This window comes from Euleptes europaea, chromosome 3 (assembly GCF_029931775.1).
Source record: "Euleptes europaea isolate rEulEur1 chromosome 3, rEulEur1.hap1, whole genome shotgun sequence".
NCBI lineage: Eukaryota > Metazoa > Chordata > Lepidosauria > Squamata > Sphaerodactylidae > Euleptes > Euleptes europaea.
Genome location: NC_079314.1, coordinates 76,437,874 through 76,454,083, shown reverse-complemented (window position 1 = coordinate 76,454,083; position 16,210 = coordinate 76,437,874). Strand labels below are relative to the sequence as shown.

At 41.6% G+C, this 16,210-nt stretch overlaps 1 protein-coding gene across 2 annotated transcripts in view; it reads right to left on the bottom strand.

Annotated features, from left to right (window-relative positions):
- The window catches only part of SYT1 (synaptotagmin 1), a 189,769-nt gene that overhangs the window by 107,461 nt on the left and 66,098 nt on the right, over positions 1-16,210 (bottom strand). The window contains exons 4-5 of one of the 2 annotated variants that reach the window (XM_056845856.1): positions 11,311-11,424; positions 1,013-1,180 (exon numbers count right to left, since the gene is read on the bottom strand). In XM_056845856.1, the coding sequence (XP_056701834.1) occupies positions 1,013-1,180; positions 11,311-11,424 (282 nt within the window). Of the gene's footprint in view, positions 1-1,012; positions 1,181-11,310; positions 11,437-16,210 lie in introns of both variants that reach the window. The other variant, XM_056845855.1, reaches the window with a different exon arrangement.

Genomic DNA, 16,210 nt, shown 5'->3' with positions numbered 1-16,210 from the left:
ACAAAAGTTTACTGCCAGATAATATCAGATCCAGAGGTGAAGGGATTAGGAGAAAGGGAGCACAAAATTCATTATACAGCCTTCCCCTCTAGATATTCTCCAGATTTCTTCTTCTCCAGTTTTTCATTTTGACACCTCAGAGTACCGGAAATGTTACGTGCCTAGCGATTTATGCTTCTTCTTTTTTGCTTATTCTAGTCAGCTTCCCAGCCTTAGGCCTGCCCAGCAAATATACAATTCAAAACTCTTCTCTTCTGCAAAGATCAACATTTCATATAAATTGAAGGATCTGTCACTGCAAAAACCATAACTCTGTTCATCTAAGAGAATGGAAAAGCAATAACGTGTGCAGAATGACACAGATATGAACTGGAACCAGTTGATCATGGCCACAACTGTTAGTAGAGAGATTAATATTTCATGTTATCTTTTGTTTATACATTTAGAAGAATGACTGTACTAAATTCTGAGCAAGTTCTCTTGGGAGCCCAAAGGGCAGTGAAAAATAAAGGCATCCCAGCATTGAGCTCCTAGCACCTTCAACAAGTAGAAGATACTGCAACCATTCATTTAGATGGATATTGGAATGAGGAGCACATGATAGTTCTTTCCCAATCAAAGCAGATATAAAAACTATCCACAAAAGGGTCAATGAGGAGCTAGATCCCCTGAAATGCCCTTTCAGGAAGGAAGTTTTACTATGAAATCCTAAAAATCCATTGATATAGTACAGGATTGTAATATAATGACAATTTCAGTCTCCAGATTCAAGGCCAGATACATAAAAGATGTACAACAGCAGAGCTCACCACTGAATTATGCTACTGGTAATAAACCTTAACTACATTTTTCATTATGGGCAACTTCCCAAATGTCTGTGAAAGAAAAATCCACTGTGCCTTGGGTCACCAATTAACTAGGACATAACACAGTTCCGTGCTGCAGCATGGGATTAACCTTGAGTATATATCACAAACAATGAAAGTGTGCTGTGTAATTATCAAAAGAATACCTTAAATGTAAATTGCTCATTGAAGACAGGGTTAAGGGTCTTCCTGTGAACTTTTGTTTCATATTTTTTCTTCTTATCTGGAAGCAGGTATACTTTCACATAGGGATCAGATGTACCACCTATATCTAATGCAGGCAGTTCAGCAGCCTGAATAATCCCCACCAAAAGCTGAAAAAGGAGGGAAAGACAGAGGGAAAGAATCAGCATGGCAGAATATCAAACAGGCATTTAAGGACAGCTTGCAAAGGGCTGGCTCCTGACTGTTCTATGTATAAATGCACACACACAAACATCTATCAACGTGTCCATTCACATGCGCACGCGCACACACACACACACACACACAAGCACACACTTTTGTGGTTATATTTATAAAGAAGCAGGAAACACTGTCAGAACCAAAGAACTGAAAAATGATGCTCAGCTATAGAAAAGAACAAACCCCAAATTATAGCAGATGCAGGCTTCAAACAGCTGTTCTTAAGCAGATGAGAGGCATTTAAAGCACAGCTGATTTCAGCTATATTTGGATGTTAAAATTTGTACTGAAGACAACAGTCCAACAGCTTTCAAACAGATTCTCTCTCCCCCCCCCCACTTTGTAGTTGAAGAAGGTCTTGGCAATCTAAAAATTTTTTTAAACAATCATAAAAAGCTGATAATTAAAAAGATATATAGGTATTTATGCAGGCATGTATAGGGAAGAATTCTTTAGCAACTCTTGAACAATGTAATTTGGAGTTACAATATTATGCATAATATGGACATCCTGTCTCAAAAAATGTAGCTAAAGAAACAGATGGCTAAATCGGCAGAAACAAATAATATTTTCGCAGAAATATTCTTTTCACCTTTTACTGCCACTCATAAGAAACACACATTGATTTCAGGAGTTACCATTTTAGTCATAGTGTGTCAGGCCCCCCACCCCCAGGTGGCAAAACAAAGACAGAGTGCTTGCAACATATAGTAATCCCACTAATTACATTACAAAGCGTGAACATAGGTTCATAAACAGTAAATTTGAAAAATAACATAGAAACTTGTTCAGTGTTTACTTATGGGAGATTTCTCCATTTTATGGTGTTGGGAATGGGGGTGGGAAGTAATATCGAGTAATTTTACAAGTTGATAAAGAAAACTATGGTAAATTTAGAAGTAAATCCTGAAAACCACAGTAATTTAAAAAGTGGGTACCATTTCAAAAAGTCTGAGAATGTAAATGACAGAGAGGAGAAAGACAGAATGTAAGAAAATGAGAAAATAGGAAGAGAAAGAGAGATATAAAGTGGAAGAAAGTAAGCTTTATGTGGAATAAAATAAATGGGTCCCACCCTGCTGGTTGGTATTTGCCATTGAATACACAACTCAATTTCAGATTAAAAAAACAACATTTAAGAATATGTGCACTTGCCTAATTTAGATGGATTCTCAAACTTTGAACAATATGTGTCAAACAGAAGTATAAATTATTCTGGTTAAAACAAAAACTGCAAACCATCAAACAGGAAATCTGTAGCAAAATGGGTAACCAAATCTAGATTTCAGAGCCTCCTCTTTATTGTCTTAACAGCCAAATATCCAAATCAACTGCAAAACTAGGACTACAAGCATGTTAAATTGGAATGAAAACTAATTTTACAGCTAAGTGAGTGTTATCTTGGGAGCCATTTTAATTATGGGGCTTTATAAGTTTAATTTAAATGAATGAATAATGTGACATTTGTGTTCACTAAGTAATTTCAGCCTTTTGTTCAGATGCTTTCATTTTTTACTCATTGAAATTCCAGATGCATAGGAGTTCAAAAATACATCGATGGCCTCCATATCTACATCACAACTTACATATCAAAGAGGGGAAAATGCTGGAAATGAACAAAGTGTTCCTTTCTCACATTAGGCCAGCTGGCCGTGGATTGAATCCCCAGTGCAGGCTCCAGCAGTAGTGTGTGTGTGTGGGGGAAGCCAGATGTTCTTCTGAATGTCTTCCACCTTTAGTGTCACAGGGCTCTTGTACAGGGTTGTCAACCTCCAGGTAGCACCTGGAGATCTTCCGTTCCCCTGGAGAAAATGGCTGCTTTGCAGGGTGGATTCTATGGCATTATACCCTGTTGAGGTCCCTCCCCTTCCCTCCCCAAACCCTTCCCTTCCCCAGCTCCACCCCCAAAATCTACAGGTATTTCCCAACCCAGACCTGGCAACCCTACTCTTGTCCCTTTCTAGAGTGCATGAAAGACTGCTGTATAAAAGGTGCAGCATTGTTTAGCATGAAGGCTCAGCGATGGGGAAACTGCACTTGTCTGTCTTGCAGTTGTTGCAAGCGTAGGAAGGAACCCAAGGGCAGAAAGACTGGCCACCCCATTTCTAGGTGTTGTTTCCAGAACTCTCCCCACCACAGATCATATTTAATAAATGTGTTGCCTGTGTCAGCAGATGAGAAACTCCCATCTTATTAGGGACAGGATGTTTAGGCATTGTAGTTTGCATCTTGGCCACAGCTTTGCCACTTTGAACAAGAACACTTAGAATAGGAAGTCTCAACGACTCTCTTTTTCCTCCTTTCTTCCCTAGCTCCTGCTGATGTGATAATAAACCTATATAAACAATATTGCTCTTCTCATACTGAACAGAGGCATTGCTTAAAATGTCTGTAGAAAAAAATAGGTACCAGGCATTGGAAATCAATCAGTAGAACACATATACTGTGATTGGATTAGGGCAATGGGAAAAATAAAAGATAACCTGGTATGTAATTGGGTCAGGTCTGAAGGTGATTATTGGTTCATATAGTTCTATTCATGTGCTTGTTCTTCCAGCCCTTTCTCCTGTGACATTGTGTCTAGGGATGTGACCCTGGGATCTCTTGCATATTGAGTCTGTGCTGTTTCACTAGACCACTGCCCTAAATGAGCCCCCCCTTTAGTTCTCATCTACATAGTTTGTGTGTGGGGTGGGAGTAGGGTACATGCTGTGAGCTGGGACCCTGGTAGACTGCAGTAACCCCATCCCGAGCCTACCATCCTTCTGGGGCTGTACAATTAAGGGTTTGTTCAGTGGAGTGGAAAATGTATGTTTAAATCCTGTGCCCCACCCTTTTGTATGAAATCATTGTTTCCACCAGAATAACCAAAAATATGCACATTGCTAGCAAAAAAATAAGTACATAAATAAAACCCCAACAGGAGCAGAATGGCTGGATACAGCAGCAGTAGGGTGCTCTAGCACCTACAAGCCACTCCATCCTCTGCATCTGCCAGGAGCTCTAGACATCAATGGACATCAGAAGGCAGCAAGGGAAACAAAGAGGTACAGTGAGGGAAAAAAGTATTTGATCCCCTGCTAAATTTGCCCGTTTGCCCTCTGACAAAGAAATGACCAGTCCATAATTTTAATGGTAGGTTTATTGTAGCTGTGAGAGACAGAATAACAACAGGAAAAAACCCAGAAACCCAGAAGACAAAAGTCAGAAGACAAAAGTGCATTATAATGAGTGAAATAACTATTTGATCTCCTATCAACCAGCCAGATTAGGGTTAGGGTTAGGGTTCTGCTGTCGACAGAAGCAATCAATCAATCAGATTCCAAACTAGCCACCATGACCAAGACCAAAGAGCTTTCCAAGGATGTCAGGGACAAGATTGTAGACCTGCACAAGGCTGGACTGGGCTACAAGACTATTGCCAAGCAGCTTGGTGAGAAGGTGACAACCCTAACCCTAACCCTAACTGTCAACCTCCCCCAGTCTGGGGCTCCATGCAAGATCTCATCTCGTGGAGTTGCAATGATCATGCGAACGGTGATGAAGCAGCCCAGAACTACATGGGGGGGACATGTCAATGATCTCAGGGCAGCAGGGACCATAGTCACCATGAAAACAGTTGGTAACACACTACGCCGTGGAGGACTGAGATCTTGCAGAGCCCGCAAGGTCCCCTTGCTCAAGACAGCACATGTACAGGCCCGTCTGCAGTTTGCCAATGCACATCTGAATGACCCAGAGGAGAACTGGGTGAAAGTGTTGTGGTCAGATGAGACCAAAATCGAGCTCTTTGGCATCAATTCAACTAGCCATGTTTGGAGGAGGAGGCATGCTGCCTACGACCCCAAGAACACCATCCCCACTGTCAAACATGGAGGGAGACATATTATGCTTTCGGGGTGTTTTTCTGCTAAGGGGACAGGACACCTTCACCGCATGGAACAGAGGCGGAATAATGCTGCTGCAGGCATCTTACTCGTGGGCTTCCTAGGGGCACCTGGTTGGCCACTGTGTGAACAGACTGTTGGACTTGATGGGCCTTGGTCTGATCCAGCATGGCTTTTCTTATGTTCTTATGAGAGAGAAATCAACCTCTCTTCATGTGCTGCAGCCCCAATAATTATCACACCTGTTTCCAGAGCAGTTCTCCATGAATGTCTCCTACACTCTGGGCTGTGTAGCCGGGTATTATGATTATGATTGTAAAGCATACTTTACTTACAAATATGGCCTTGGCTATTGATCTGGCAAAAGAGTGATTCTTTCAGGATTCCATTGTTGGTCATGCCAGGAGAGTCTGTGATTATGGAGTTTGTGTTTATGGCTATCAGTGGCAGCTGAGGCAGCTGTCTTGCCTATTGAAGCAATGTGATAACAAAAGATGATTCATGGTGGCCTGCACATTTCATCCACTCATTATATATGTTGGGTATTACGTGTGTACTGGTCAAGATGAAATCATGGGGTTCTTTGGCCATTACTACGCATTGATTGTGGCCTCTTTGAAAGGGTAACATGGACAATTCATATATGCAAACCACTTTGTGATTAGTGGGTATTGGCAGACTGACTAGTGACACTGTGCGTGTCTCTATATTGGCTCTTGCTTCTACAACTATTAGTGAAGATTACAGCTGGTCGCGCTTAAGATTACCACTGAAGTAGCCATCTAGGATAGCAAAACCATAAAATTGGCTTGCCACCTAGGGGGCATGCAATTCACTTTTCTTTACAAATTCTCTCTATAATGGAGTGATTACGGTCTAGAGTATTTTTATCATCTAATCCTGATTTTCAACTCTGTTCCTAGTAATGACTAGTAAGTAACTGAATTCCCAGGTAATGGCTCTATGAGTTTCGCCTTAAAAAAATGTATCATTCAGTTCCAAGGAACTTCAAGAATCAGAAGGGAAATGTGACATACAGTAGCCCAACACAATATGAATGCATCATCAATGCTATTGACCACCTTAATTAAATAAGGAACACAATCTAAGATTTCACTGCGAAACTAAACTCTTTAAAGAAAGTCCTCAAAGCTACCATGGCACACTTTTAATAAAATTCATCATTTTTTCCTTCAATCTACTAAGGAAGGTCAAATCTATATCACAAAAGATTTATAGCTTTCTCTTTTTTCCTCCCCTTTACATCTTCTGCTCTTTGAAGATTTAAGTTTCCTACTGATTTCAAGAGATCCTAGTGATGTAGAGTGGCCAACTAAAGAACTCAGAGACTAATTTTGCATATGTGTTTGCTTTTGGAACAACGGGAAAAAATCCTCTATAGGCTTTTCAGTTCTTTTATGCCTTCTCTGGCAAGTAGAATAGATGGTGGGAGTTAGCTGGGAAGATCTGTAGAATACAGAGTACAATCTTACTGTTGCAGGAAAAAGACTGAAGGCATATCTTCGTGCTATTTAGCAATTGGCATTCAGCAAATGCTTCAGTCACTGCCAAATGTGGGCTGCACTGAGATTCCTTAAACAAACCTCAGTATGTTTGTGGGCCAAAATACAAGTGACAAAGGCCATGGGTCCATCCTGTGGCTGCCAACAACATTTTAAAGCATTTGTGGTTCTTTAAAATTTGCCACCAGGCCTCAGTCTGGATTGGGTGGCAAGTGTGGTGGCCCCAGGAGCTCTTATTCCCCCTTCACGCCTTTTCAAGCACAGAAAAAAAACCATGGTGGAACTGTTTCTGCACCTGAAAAGGCATTAAAGGGGGGGGGACAAGAGATCCTGGGGCTGCTGTGCTGCATGCTCACTCTGGATTTGGGCCCTGCAGCAATTTATAAAAATCTACAAATGCTTTTAAAATGGCATCAGTAGCCATGGGATGGACCCATGGCCTCTGCCACTTGTATCTCAGCCCTTGTTAATGATTATATTTGTTAACCCCAGAACTCTAGGATGTGGTTTAGATTACCACTTTGAGGGGAAGAAACAAATTCTAGTTTGTCCAGTATACTTTATGACTAACTGGAGTTAGGCGAAGTTTCACTTTCATGCTCCACATAACAGTGCCAGGGGTGGTGAAGGAGACAGATATATTTTTGGACTTCTGCCTTATTGTTATGGCTCAAAAAGTGTCTCCTCAGGATTGTGCCAACTGTGGCTTTAAAATGGTGCTGATAAACACCCATTCTCTGTGCCTCATCTGCCTGAGGGATCATACAGTGGAGCTGCCTGCTCTCTTCTGTCACCAATTTACCCTGAAGGCATGATCTGATAGAGATGGAGAAGAGTGCTTTTTCAAAGGCTTTGGCTGCACGCCAGTCTGAATGACTGAATGACCTTCCCCGTCTGTGGTGAGGGGTGATGTGACTTAGCCTTGGATTCATTGGTTCTTTTCAAAGGCTTTGGCTTTGTGCCAACTTGGCAGAAGGCACATCCCCCCTACTTGGCTGCATCAGTTCTGAGGGGAAAGACCTGGAGATGTTGCCTGTCAGAGCCTCCAATTCAGAATGGCTCTTTTCTAAGGCTTTGACTGTGGCCTGCCTGCCTGAAAGAATCCCTTCTCCTCCCTGGCCTCAGTTGGATCCGAGAGCCTGGAGGTGTAGCCTGGCAGAAACTGGCTGACGGAAGGAATCCCTCACGCCCCTGTTGGTTCTGGAGAAGCTTGGAGGCATGGTCTGGCACTAGAGTTGCTAACCTCCAAGTTGTGGCTGAAGATCTCCCACTATTACAACTGATCTCCAGGTGATAGAAATCAGTTCCCCTGGAGAAAATAGCCGCTTTGGCAATTGGACTCTATATCATTGAAGTCCTTCCCTTCTCCAACCCCTACCCTCCTCAGGCTCCACCCCCAAATCTCCAAGTATTCCCCAACCCAGAGCTGGCAACTCTACCTGACACACACTGCCTGACTGAAGGCTTCCCTCCTTCTGTTGGCTCCAAAGCCTTCTGTCGGATCCAAGAGCCTGGAGACATGGTCTGTCAGATCCGAGGGGAGAAGGCCTGGAGTCATTGGAAGGTGAAATCAGAGACAATAGAACATGGAGTACAGTACTAACTTGTAGGGTTGCCAGGTCCCTCTTTACCACTGGCAGGAGGTTTTTGGGGCGGAGCCTGAGGAGGATGGGGTTCGGGGAGGGGAGGGACTTCAATGCCATAGAGCCCAATTGCCAAAGTGGCCATTTTCTCCAGGTGAACTGATCTCTGTCGGCTGGAGATCAGTTGTAAGAGCAGGAGATCTCCATCTACTACCTGGAGATTGACAACCCTACCTGCATGCTTCCAGCTACCACCCAGAACATAAAACAGTCTGTAGTTTACAAGCAAGCACTGACTTACAATCAGATTTGCTCCAGTACCTCAGACAGGGACTCTCACCTGGAGGATTTGCAAAAAGCATTTTTGGAATTACAATACTGTCCCAGTAAAAGAGCAAATCAACCAAGCCAGTCTAGTACTCAGAGCCAGCCTGCTTCAAGACAGACCTAAAGCAGGAAACAACAGAACACCACTGGCTGTCACCTATAGGTCACAATTAAAACAACTTCAGTGCATCATCAATGACCTTTAGCCTCTTCTGAATAAGGGTATTTCTCTTTCACAGGCCTTGGAAGGCAGGCCCTTCCTCAATTACAGACCACCCCCACAACTTCAAACAGCTTCTCACCAACAACAATGGACCACTCAACAGAGACACAGACCTAGGAACTAGGGATGCCAGCCTCCAGGTAGGACCTGGGGATTCTCCAAATTACAGGTCAACTTTAGACTACAGAGATCAGTACCACTGGAGAACATGGATGCTTTGGAAGGTGGAGTCTATGGCATTGTACCCCATTGAAGTCCCTGTCCTCCCCAGGCTCAATCCCAAAACATGCAGAGTTTCCCAGCCTAGATCTGGCAATCCTATCCTCCATCCTATGTCGGTGGCCGGGGGGACCTACCAGGAACCAAGCCTTGCAACAGACCCAGATGCAAATTTGTCCCCATACACACTCAGGTAATACCTTTACAGGACCTAATAACACCAGCGACACTATCTTGTGCTCATGTACTTGCTAATCATCCCATTTCAAACATGGCATCATATGCCAACAATGTCCTTCTGCTATTTACACTGTACAAACAGGTTGGTCCCTACATGATAGAATAATAAATGAACACAAATCTGACATAAGAAATCCCAACATTCAGAAATCAGTGAGAAACATTTTAATCTTCCTGGACATACTGTTGCAGATTTGAAAGTCCCTGTTCTTTTTTTAAAAAAACAGCCTTCAAATGGAATATACAAAGCAAAAGTGCTGAATTAGAATTTATCAAGAAATCCTAGTGTTTCCTTCTCTATATGCAGGAGATGTGGCTACCATACAAACTTGGAGTTCTGCCTACATACCTCACAATGAACCACATTTGACACAACCAAAGTTTTTTGTTTACCATTCCAGTTCAGCAACCACAAACAAACCACAGTTTGTTGTTGAGCCTGTACTATGACAACACACTAATGTAAGGTTATTATGATTTCTCAATGAGCAAAGGTGTTTACAGGTTCATTTAGAAATTACAACTGGTACTACATTACTACTCCTAAAGTGGTTCTGCCAGAACTTCAGTTGCTAAATATTAAGCAGTTTCTCAGCAGGCTCAATACTTTACAGCAGGGGTCCTCAACCTTTTTGAATCTGCAGGCACCTTTGGAATTCTGACATGGCATAGTCGGTGCAGTAACAAAATGGCTGCCACAAAATGGCTCCCTCAGGAGGTGGATCCAGCCACAAAATGATTGCAACTGCTTAACTTCAGTCACACAGTGAAGATCTTTGTGCTGTGGTGGCAGCTGCTACCAAAGCAACATTTAAAAAAATCTGCACAGCAAATCAAATCTTCAGTAGTCAATCAGAAGCCTTGTTGGGCAAAAGCCCCACCAGGCCCCACCCACTTCATAAAATAGTTGGTGGGCACCTGAAAATACATTGGAGGGCGCCATGGCACTAGAGTTACCAGCCTCCAAGTGGTGGGCTGGAGATCTCCCGCTATTACAACTGATCTCCAGGTGGCAGAGATCAGTTCCCCTGGAGAAAATGGCTGCTTTGGCAATTGGACTCTGTGGCGTTGAAGTCCCTCCCCTCTCCAAATCCCACCTTCCTCAGGCTCCACCCCCAAAATCTGAAGGTATTTCCCAACCCAGCGCAGGCAACCCCACATGGCACCCATGGGCACCACATTGGAGACCCCTGCATAAATGTCTTGTGACAGAGAACTTGGCAAAATCTATGGTGGCAAAATTCTTTTGATGGCCATGGTTATCTGTTATGATAAACTTCCATGAATGGTCATTTCTATTCATCCAGTATCGCAGATGAGAATGTATTCAGTATGCATTATGTCCCACTGTAATGCTTGGGATGCAATTATTAGCAACTGAACATTAACAACTGCAGAAATTCTTGGAGTTTTAAGGCTTTACTTCTTTTTCTTTTCTACTGCAACTAGAACTGCTTCAAATGCTGACATGTACTTTCACTGACAAAGTGTGATTTAGAGCACCACAAACTTCAGTTGTCAGTTTTACTCTTTTTGCAATTTCACACACAATAACTGGATATTTCTTATAAAAGCCTACAGAGGTTAAATGTTCGCACCATTTCTATGATATCATCTTAGTGCTATTAATTGCCAGACAATTATTATTTTTGATTCACCATGATCATTAATTCAGTTTTTTGAGTTTGTAAAAGAAAAAAATGATATGCCACCTCCTCAGTCCTGCTTGAGGCACCCAACAAAGTGAAAACAAATACAATTAAATCATAAAAACAACAATAAATGTAACTATGAATAATAAAACCAGCAATGGCATGCATACAATGATACCTATAAAACTGTCTTCAGGCTAAAAACAGATTTATAAAAACAGCTTTAAAAAAAAGGATCCCTTTCTGTTAAAAGCCTGGGCTAAAAACATGTTTTTGTCTGGTGCCTAACGGATATTTGAAAGGTTTCAGAAATGAGCACTGTATATACAATTGTGTCACAGTCTTCCCACTCATACAACACTATCTCATTTCTCTTGTTTCGAACCTGGTTGTTCTGGAAGTCGTAATCCAAAGAGTATTGGATTTTCCCTAATTTCTCATTTTCTTTGGGTTCTTCTTTATCTTCCGCATCAGTCAATCCAGTTTCAGCATCATCATCATCCTTAAGGGCCTGTAAAGCAGGGGAAGGGGCAACAATAATAGTAATCAGTATGACATCCTTCCAAGCACCCCCCTGAAAAACAGGCACTCGTGCTCAACCCTATGGTGAAGCCATTAAAAGCAAGCATGATGGCAAAGAACCATATATGTTGTTGACATATATATTTAGAATGCTCTGGTTGCATAAGAGAAAAGTATCCTTAGCAAGCAGCAAGGAAGCAATGAAACAAGGAGAAAGCGCTTCTTGAGGATATTGCAAGCAATAATAGTCTTAAAGCCTGAAACACAAAGAGAATGTCAGCTTGATCTATTTTTTTAAAAAAAAATCTGATTGAATCCAATTGCCTTGTCCAGAGGCAAATGTGGATGAACATGCTATTAAATATCTATTAAATAGGCAAGGTCACACATCCATTCAATTTAAAACAGTTATGCATGCTGTGAATTGTCTGCACAAAAGCAAAGTGTTTCTGCAGAATTACGGCTATTTAGAAACATGTAGTTGTATGTGACTTCTTCATAAAATGAGATGCTTAACATTGTAAAGCTCCCCGCACCCTGTTTATGATGAGTATGGAAGCAAAGGTAACACCATGCCGTTAGCAAATGCACGTTTGCAGAAAAGAAGGCCTCTTTTGTCTCCCCCTCCCATTTTCATTTGTTTTCTGTTTAAAGCCAGGCTGAACCAAATTGATTTAAAGATTTTGGAACAACAATAGAGGAATAAACTGGGACTGCTACACAAAAACAGCAGCCTTGTAGTCAAAAGGCACTGCAGTTAGCAACACAGATTTCACACAAGAGAAAATTTATGTAGTATTAGAAAGCCCAAGTTTGTAGCTTTTGTAATTGCAAGTTAAAAGCCTTAACAGCACAATTTTAAACAGATTTACAGCCTTCTAAGCCTTCTGGCTTGAGAAAGGTATAAGTCTGTTTAGAATCTGGACTGTTAAGGTTCCAATGCAATTAAAGCTTTGATTAAAGAAATGTGACTAATGTTAGCTATGGCCAACGTGTTCCATTACATTCTCTGTGACCTAGTCAGGACTAATTTTAGTTGTTTTGGGGTCTGGATGTGTTTCACTATGTACTGTTTAATTCAAGACAGTTTGGGATTTTCCTTTGAAAGCCATTCCTTTATCAACTGCCTAGTAATAATAAATGAAGCCTACTGCCCCCTCTTTGGTCACAATAAAAATAAATTTCAGTGCATTAGAAGAAAGAATTAATGCCACAGCTACTTCCCTGCAATTGCAATCTGAAAACTGGATCCCTGCACAGATTTATACCCTTGCCTTTCACTTTTAGAGGATGAACTTTAAACTTCTAAAATTTATATAGATGCCAACAGATAGTGATAGCAGTATAGGAAACTAGGATATAAATTATTCTGTTCCTATAAAAGTAAATGAGAGTCTATCTCGGCTTGGTTTCACAGAAGATAGGATTAAGGGCACATATCATACAGCCTTCCCTTGCTTAATAAATTATATTAAAGGAAAAATGATGGATTATTTAATGTTGGCTGCTTTAAAGCTGTGATTACACAACATTATTTATCGCTTAACAAAGCAATGCAGATGGCTTGCTTCAATTACTATTCCAATAGTGTCCTATAGTATAGAAAGGATGAAAGAGACTGTGAAAAAAGTGCATGCTTGAAGATTTGCTGTAAATGTACAGAATAACACCTGCAGAAGTGGATCTTTGTCATCTGGAGATCAGATATAATTCTGAGAAAACTCCAGTTTTAGGGATGCCAGGTTGCTGGAACTGGCGGGCAATCCAATAACCTGCTTGGAGTGGTGGCCGCACATGCACAAGGCCACGTGTGACGTGCTTATGTCACTTCTGGGTTTAGTTCCAGAAGTGCCACATCACGAAGGGGCCCTTTACCGTTCAAATCCCCAACTATGTGGCACTTCGGGAACTAAACCCGGAAGTGATGTAAGAATGTCATGCGCGGCCGCCCAAATCCCGCCCCTTAAAACCTCTGGCTGGTGAAGAGGGAGGACATGGCAACCCTGTCCAGTTCCCACCTTGAGGCCAGTAACCCTAACCCTAGCATAAGCCTGCACAACTGACTGAGCCAAATGTGACACCCTGGGTTATGGAAGCATCATAAAACCTATTGGTGGGGAGAAAGAATCTAGTAGATGGGGAAGAATGAATTTTGTGCCCTATGTTAATAAGCCTTGCCAAACAGAAATATTAATTGTCTGATTGTAAAAATGTTTACCCAGAAATATGAAACTCTGATTTTATAAAATTTGCACTCCGATCAACACACTAAATATAGAATTTAAATTTAATTTAAGATTTGGTTTTGCTTTTAGTTGCATTTTGAATTGCTGCAAAAAATGCAGTTTTTTCTTCTGCATAGTGAAGGTGTAGGTGGAAAGTGGTTGGACAGGTCTGCTTTTTAACAGCTGCGTAACAGAAATTCAGCACAAGAGGCTTTTCCCTACACGGAAATGCAATGGCAAAAACTTTCACCAAGCAGAATAGTGTCCTAAAGTGAGAGCCAGTGTGGCTGAGAATTAGATTAGGACCAGAGAGATTAGGACTTAATCAAATCCCCACTCTGCCATGAACCTTGCTTGGTGATCACTCTCAGCCTCACCTACCTCACATGTTGTGAGGACATAATGTGGAAGGGAGAACCATGTATGCTGCCTGAGCTCTCTGAAGGAAGGGCAGGATAAAAATGTTCTAGGTAAAATAAGTACTCTGTCACAGATGGACTGCAGTTTTCATAGCCAGTTCTCAGATTCCCTGTGCCAAACCAAGGACAGGCATAAGTGTCAACAAATATGTCAACACAATAACAGAAAACATGACATCATGTTCGTGTTGCAGTGGTCAGATACCAGCATCACAGACAGCTATATGGATGGAAGTGTAGAGGTTTGGAATGAAAACCTTGGAAATACCTTTGCAGAAGATGTATGCTTCTCTCCCTCACAGGGAAGAAGTAAGGTTCATGGTGCAATCCTAAGGGGGAGGGCAAAACTGGAGAAAATGTAGTTTGATCCTGGCAGCTCAGGAGGCGGCTTGGCTGTGTTGTGGCTGTGCCGTCCCTGACTGCGCCAACTATCCCTTCCCTCAGGATTGCACCGTCAGTGAAAAAATCATCACACATTATGACTTTGTAGCACGCCCCCCCTGCCAAGTCTCAATGTCCTGGCCTAATTAAGAGTCATACTCTGTAATACCAAAGTATCCAGCAAAGTGAGAATATTTCAGCCTGATGCAATTTGGGAGAGCTGTGATATTATATCTCCTTCTCCTCCAACACTTTTTGACCTAATAAAAGACAGAGATGGTGGCTGCAATTATTCTTCAAGACACAGGACTAAGTTTGTGATAATTTTTCACTGCTACTGTTCATCACTGATATGATTAAGTCTCCTTCTTTCCCAAAGGCTGAGCCTAAGCAAGGAATTTGCTGTACCAATACATTAAATTCAGAGTCATTAAATCAGAACTTATTAGAGTGTCTCTAGGGCTGAGTGTGTGTGTTCCCCCCGCCCCACGTACATGGAGAAAAAATGGCAGCAGAAAATTATAGGAGACACAGGAGGATTGCTGCAGACTGATAAACTATGGCAGTGAAACTTGTGATAGGAAGATACTTCAAAAAATAATGGACCAAATATTTTCCAGTAACACCAACATATTTCCTGAAGTCAGTTTAGTGCAGCCCAGGGTTGTGGAGGCAGCTAAACGTGTAAAGGCCATATAAACACCATGAGATACGGAGCACACAGTAATTGAATGAGATTCCAATCTTTTCGACACCAATGGGAAAATATATTTTTTTCCTTTCTTTTTTTGAGAGCTTTTACTCTAGCTTGGATATAGCAATACAGATACATATATGCAAAAAGGAAACAAATGCATTATTTTCTGTGCATATCAAAACTTGAGCTTTCTAATACTTGTTGTCTGCCTGGATACTTATTATGGAGAAAATGAAAAACAAAACAAAAACCAACCTTTAAGTCTGCAAAAGAAATCAATTTAGTTCAGTCTCCTGAAGTGTGTCAAAGTTGTGTATAAATCTCCACCAAGGAGCCAGAGATGTCAGGAGGGTGACGGCGCTACCCTACGCAGAGTTACTCCACCAGAATCAAAGGGTATATAGCCTTGAGAAACTCTGCATAGGATTGCTCTGTAAAGATATCAGAGCTTTAGGCGTGTCCAAAGAGCAAAATAAACCTACCGCAAGTGACAATCCAGAACAGTCATGAGACACAACATAGATAAAGAGGACATAGAAGGAAGAAATAAAAATTAAACATCCACACACAAAACATTATTAAAACCATGGAGAAATGACCTTTTTCAAATGCTGTACATTTTCTATTCAACTTCTTCATATAATTAGGATCTGTAACCTTTGGCCTTCACTTAAGTAATTGTTTTCCTATCTAAGGGCAGCATTCTGTCTTTGGCGGAGAGGCTGGATCCTGCTGTGGAGGTGGCACGGCTGCACCACCTCCGGCCACCGCCTAACCACACCCCCTCCCCTCAGGAATGGGCTGCCCATGATATAGTGCAGTTTATCTGCGCTGAATTGGTTTTTAAACCTCAGCCTGGGAGCCTTGTTGGAATTTTATAATGCAGTGCTAAAGACACTTCTAAGATCACTGTCTCCAATGGACTTAGGAAAGTTACAAATCGGTTTAGGGCTGCACTTTTAGCTGCTCTATAGTTTCCAATAACATATTGCCTCTGTCTTTAGAATATAATGTTACTATACATGTATTTATTATTTTGTT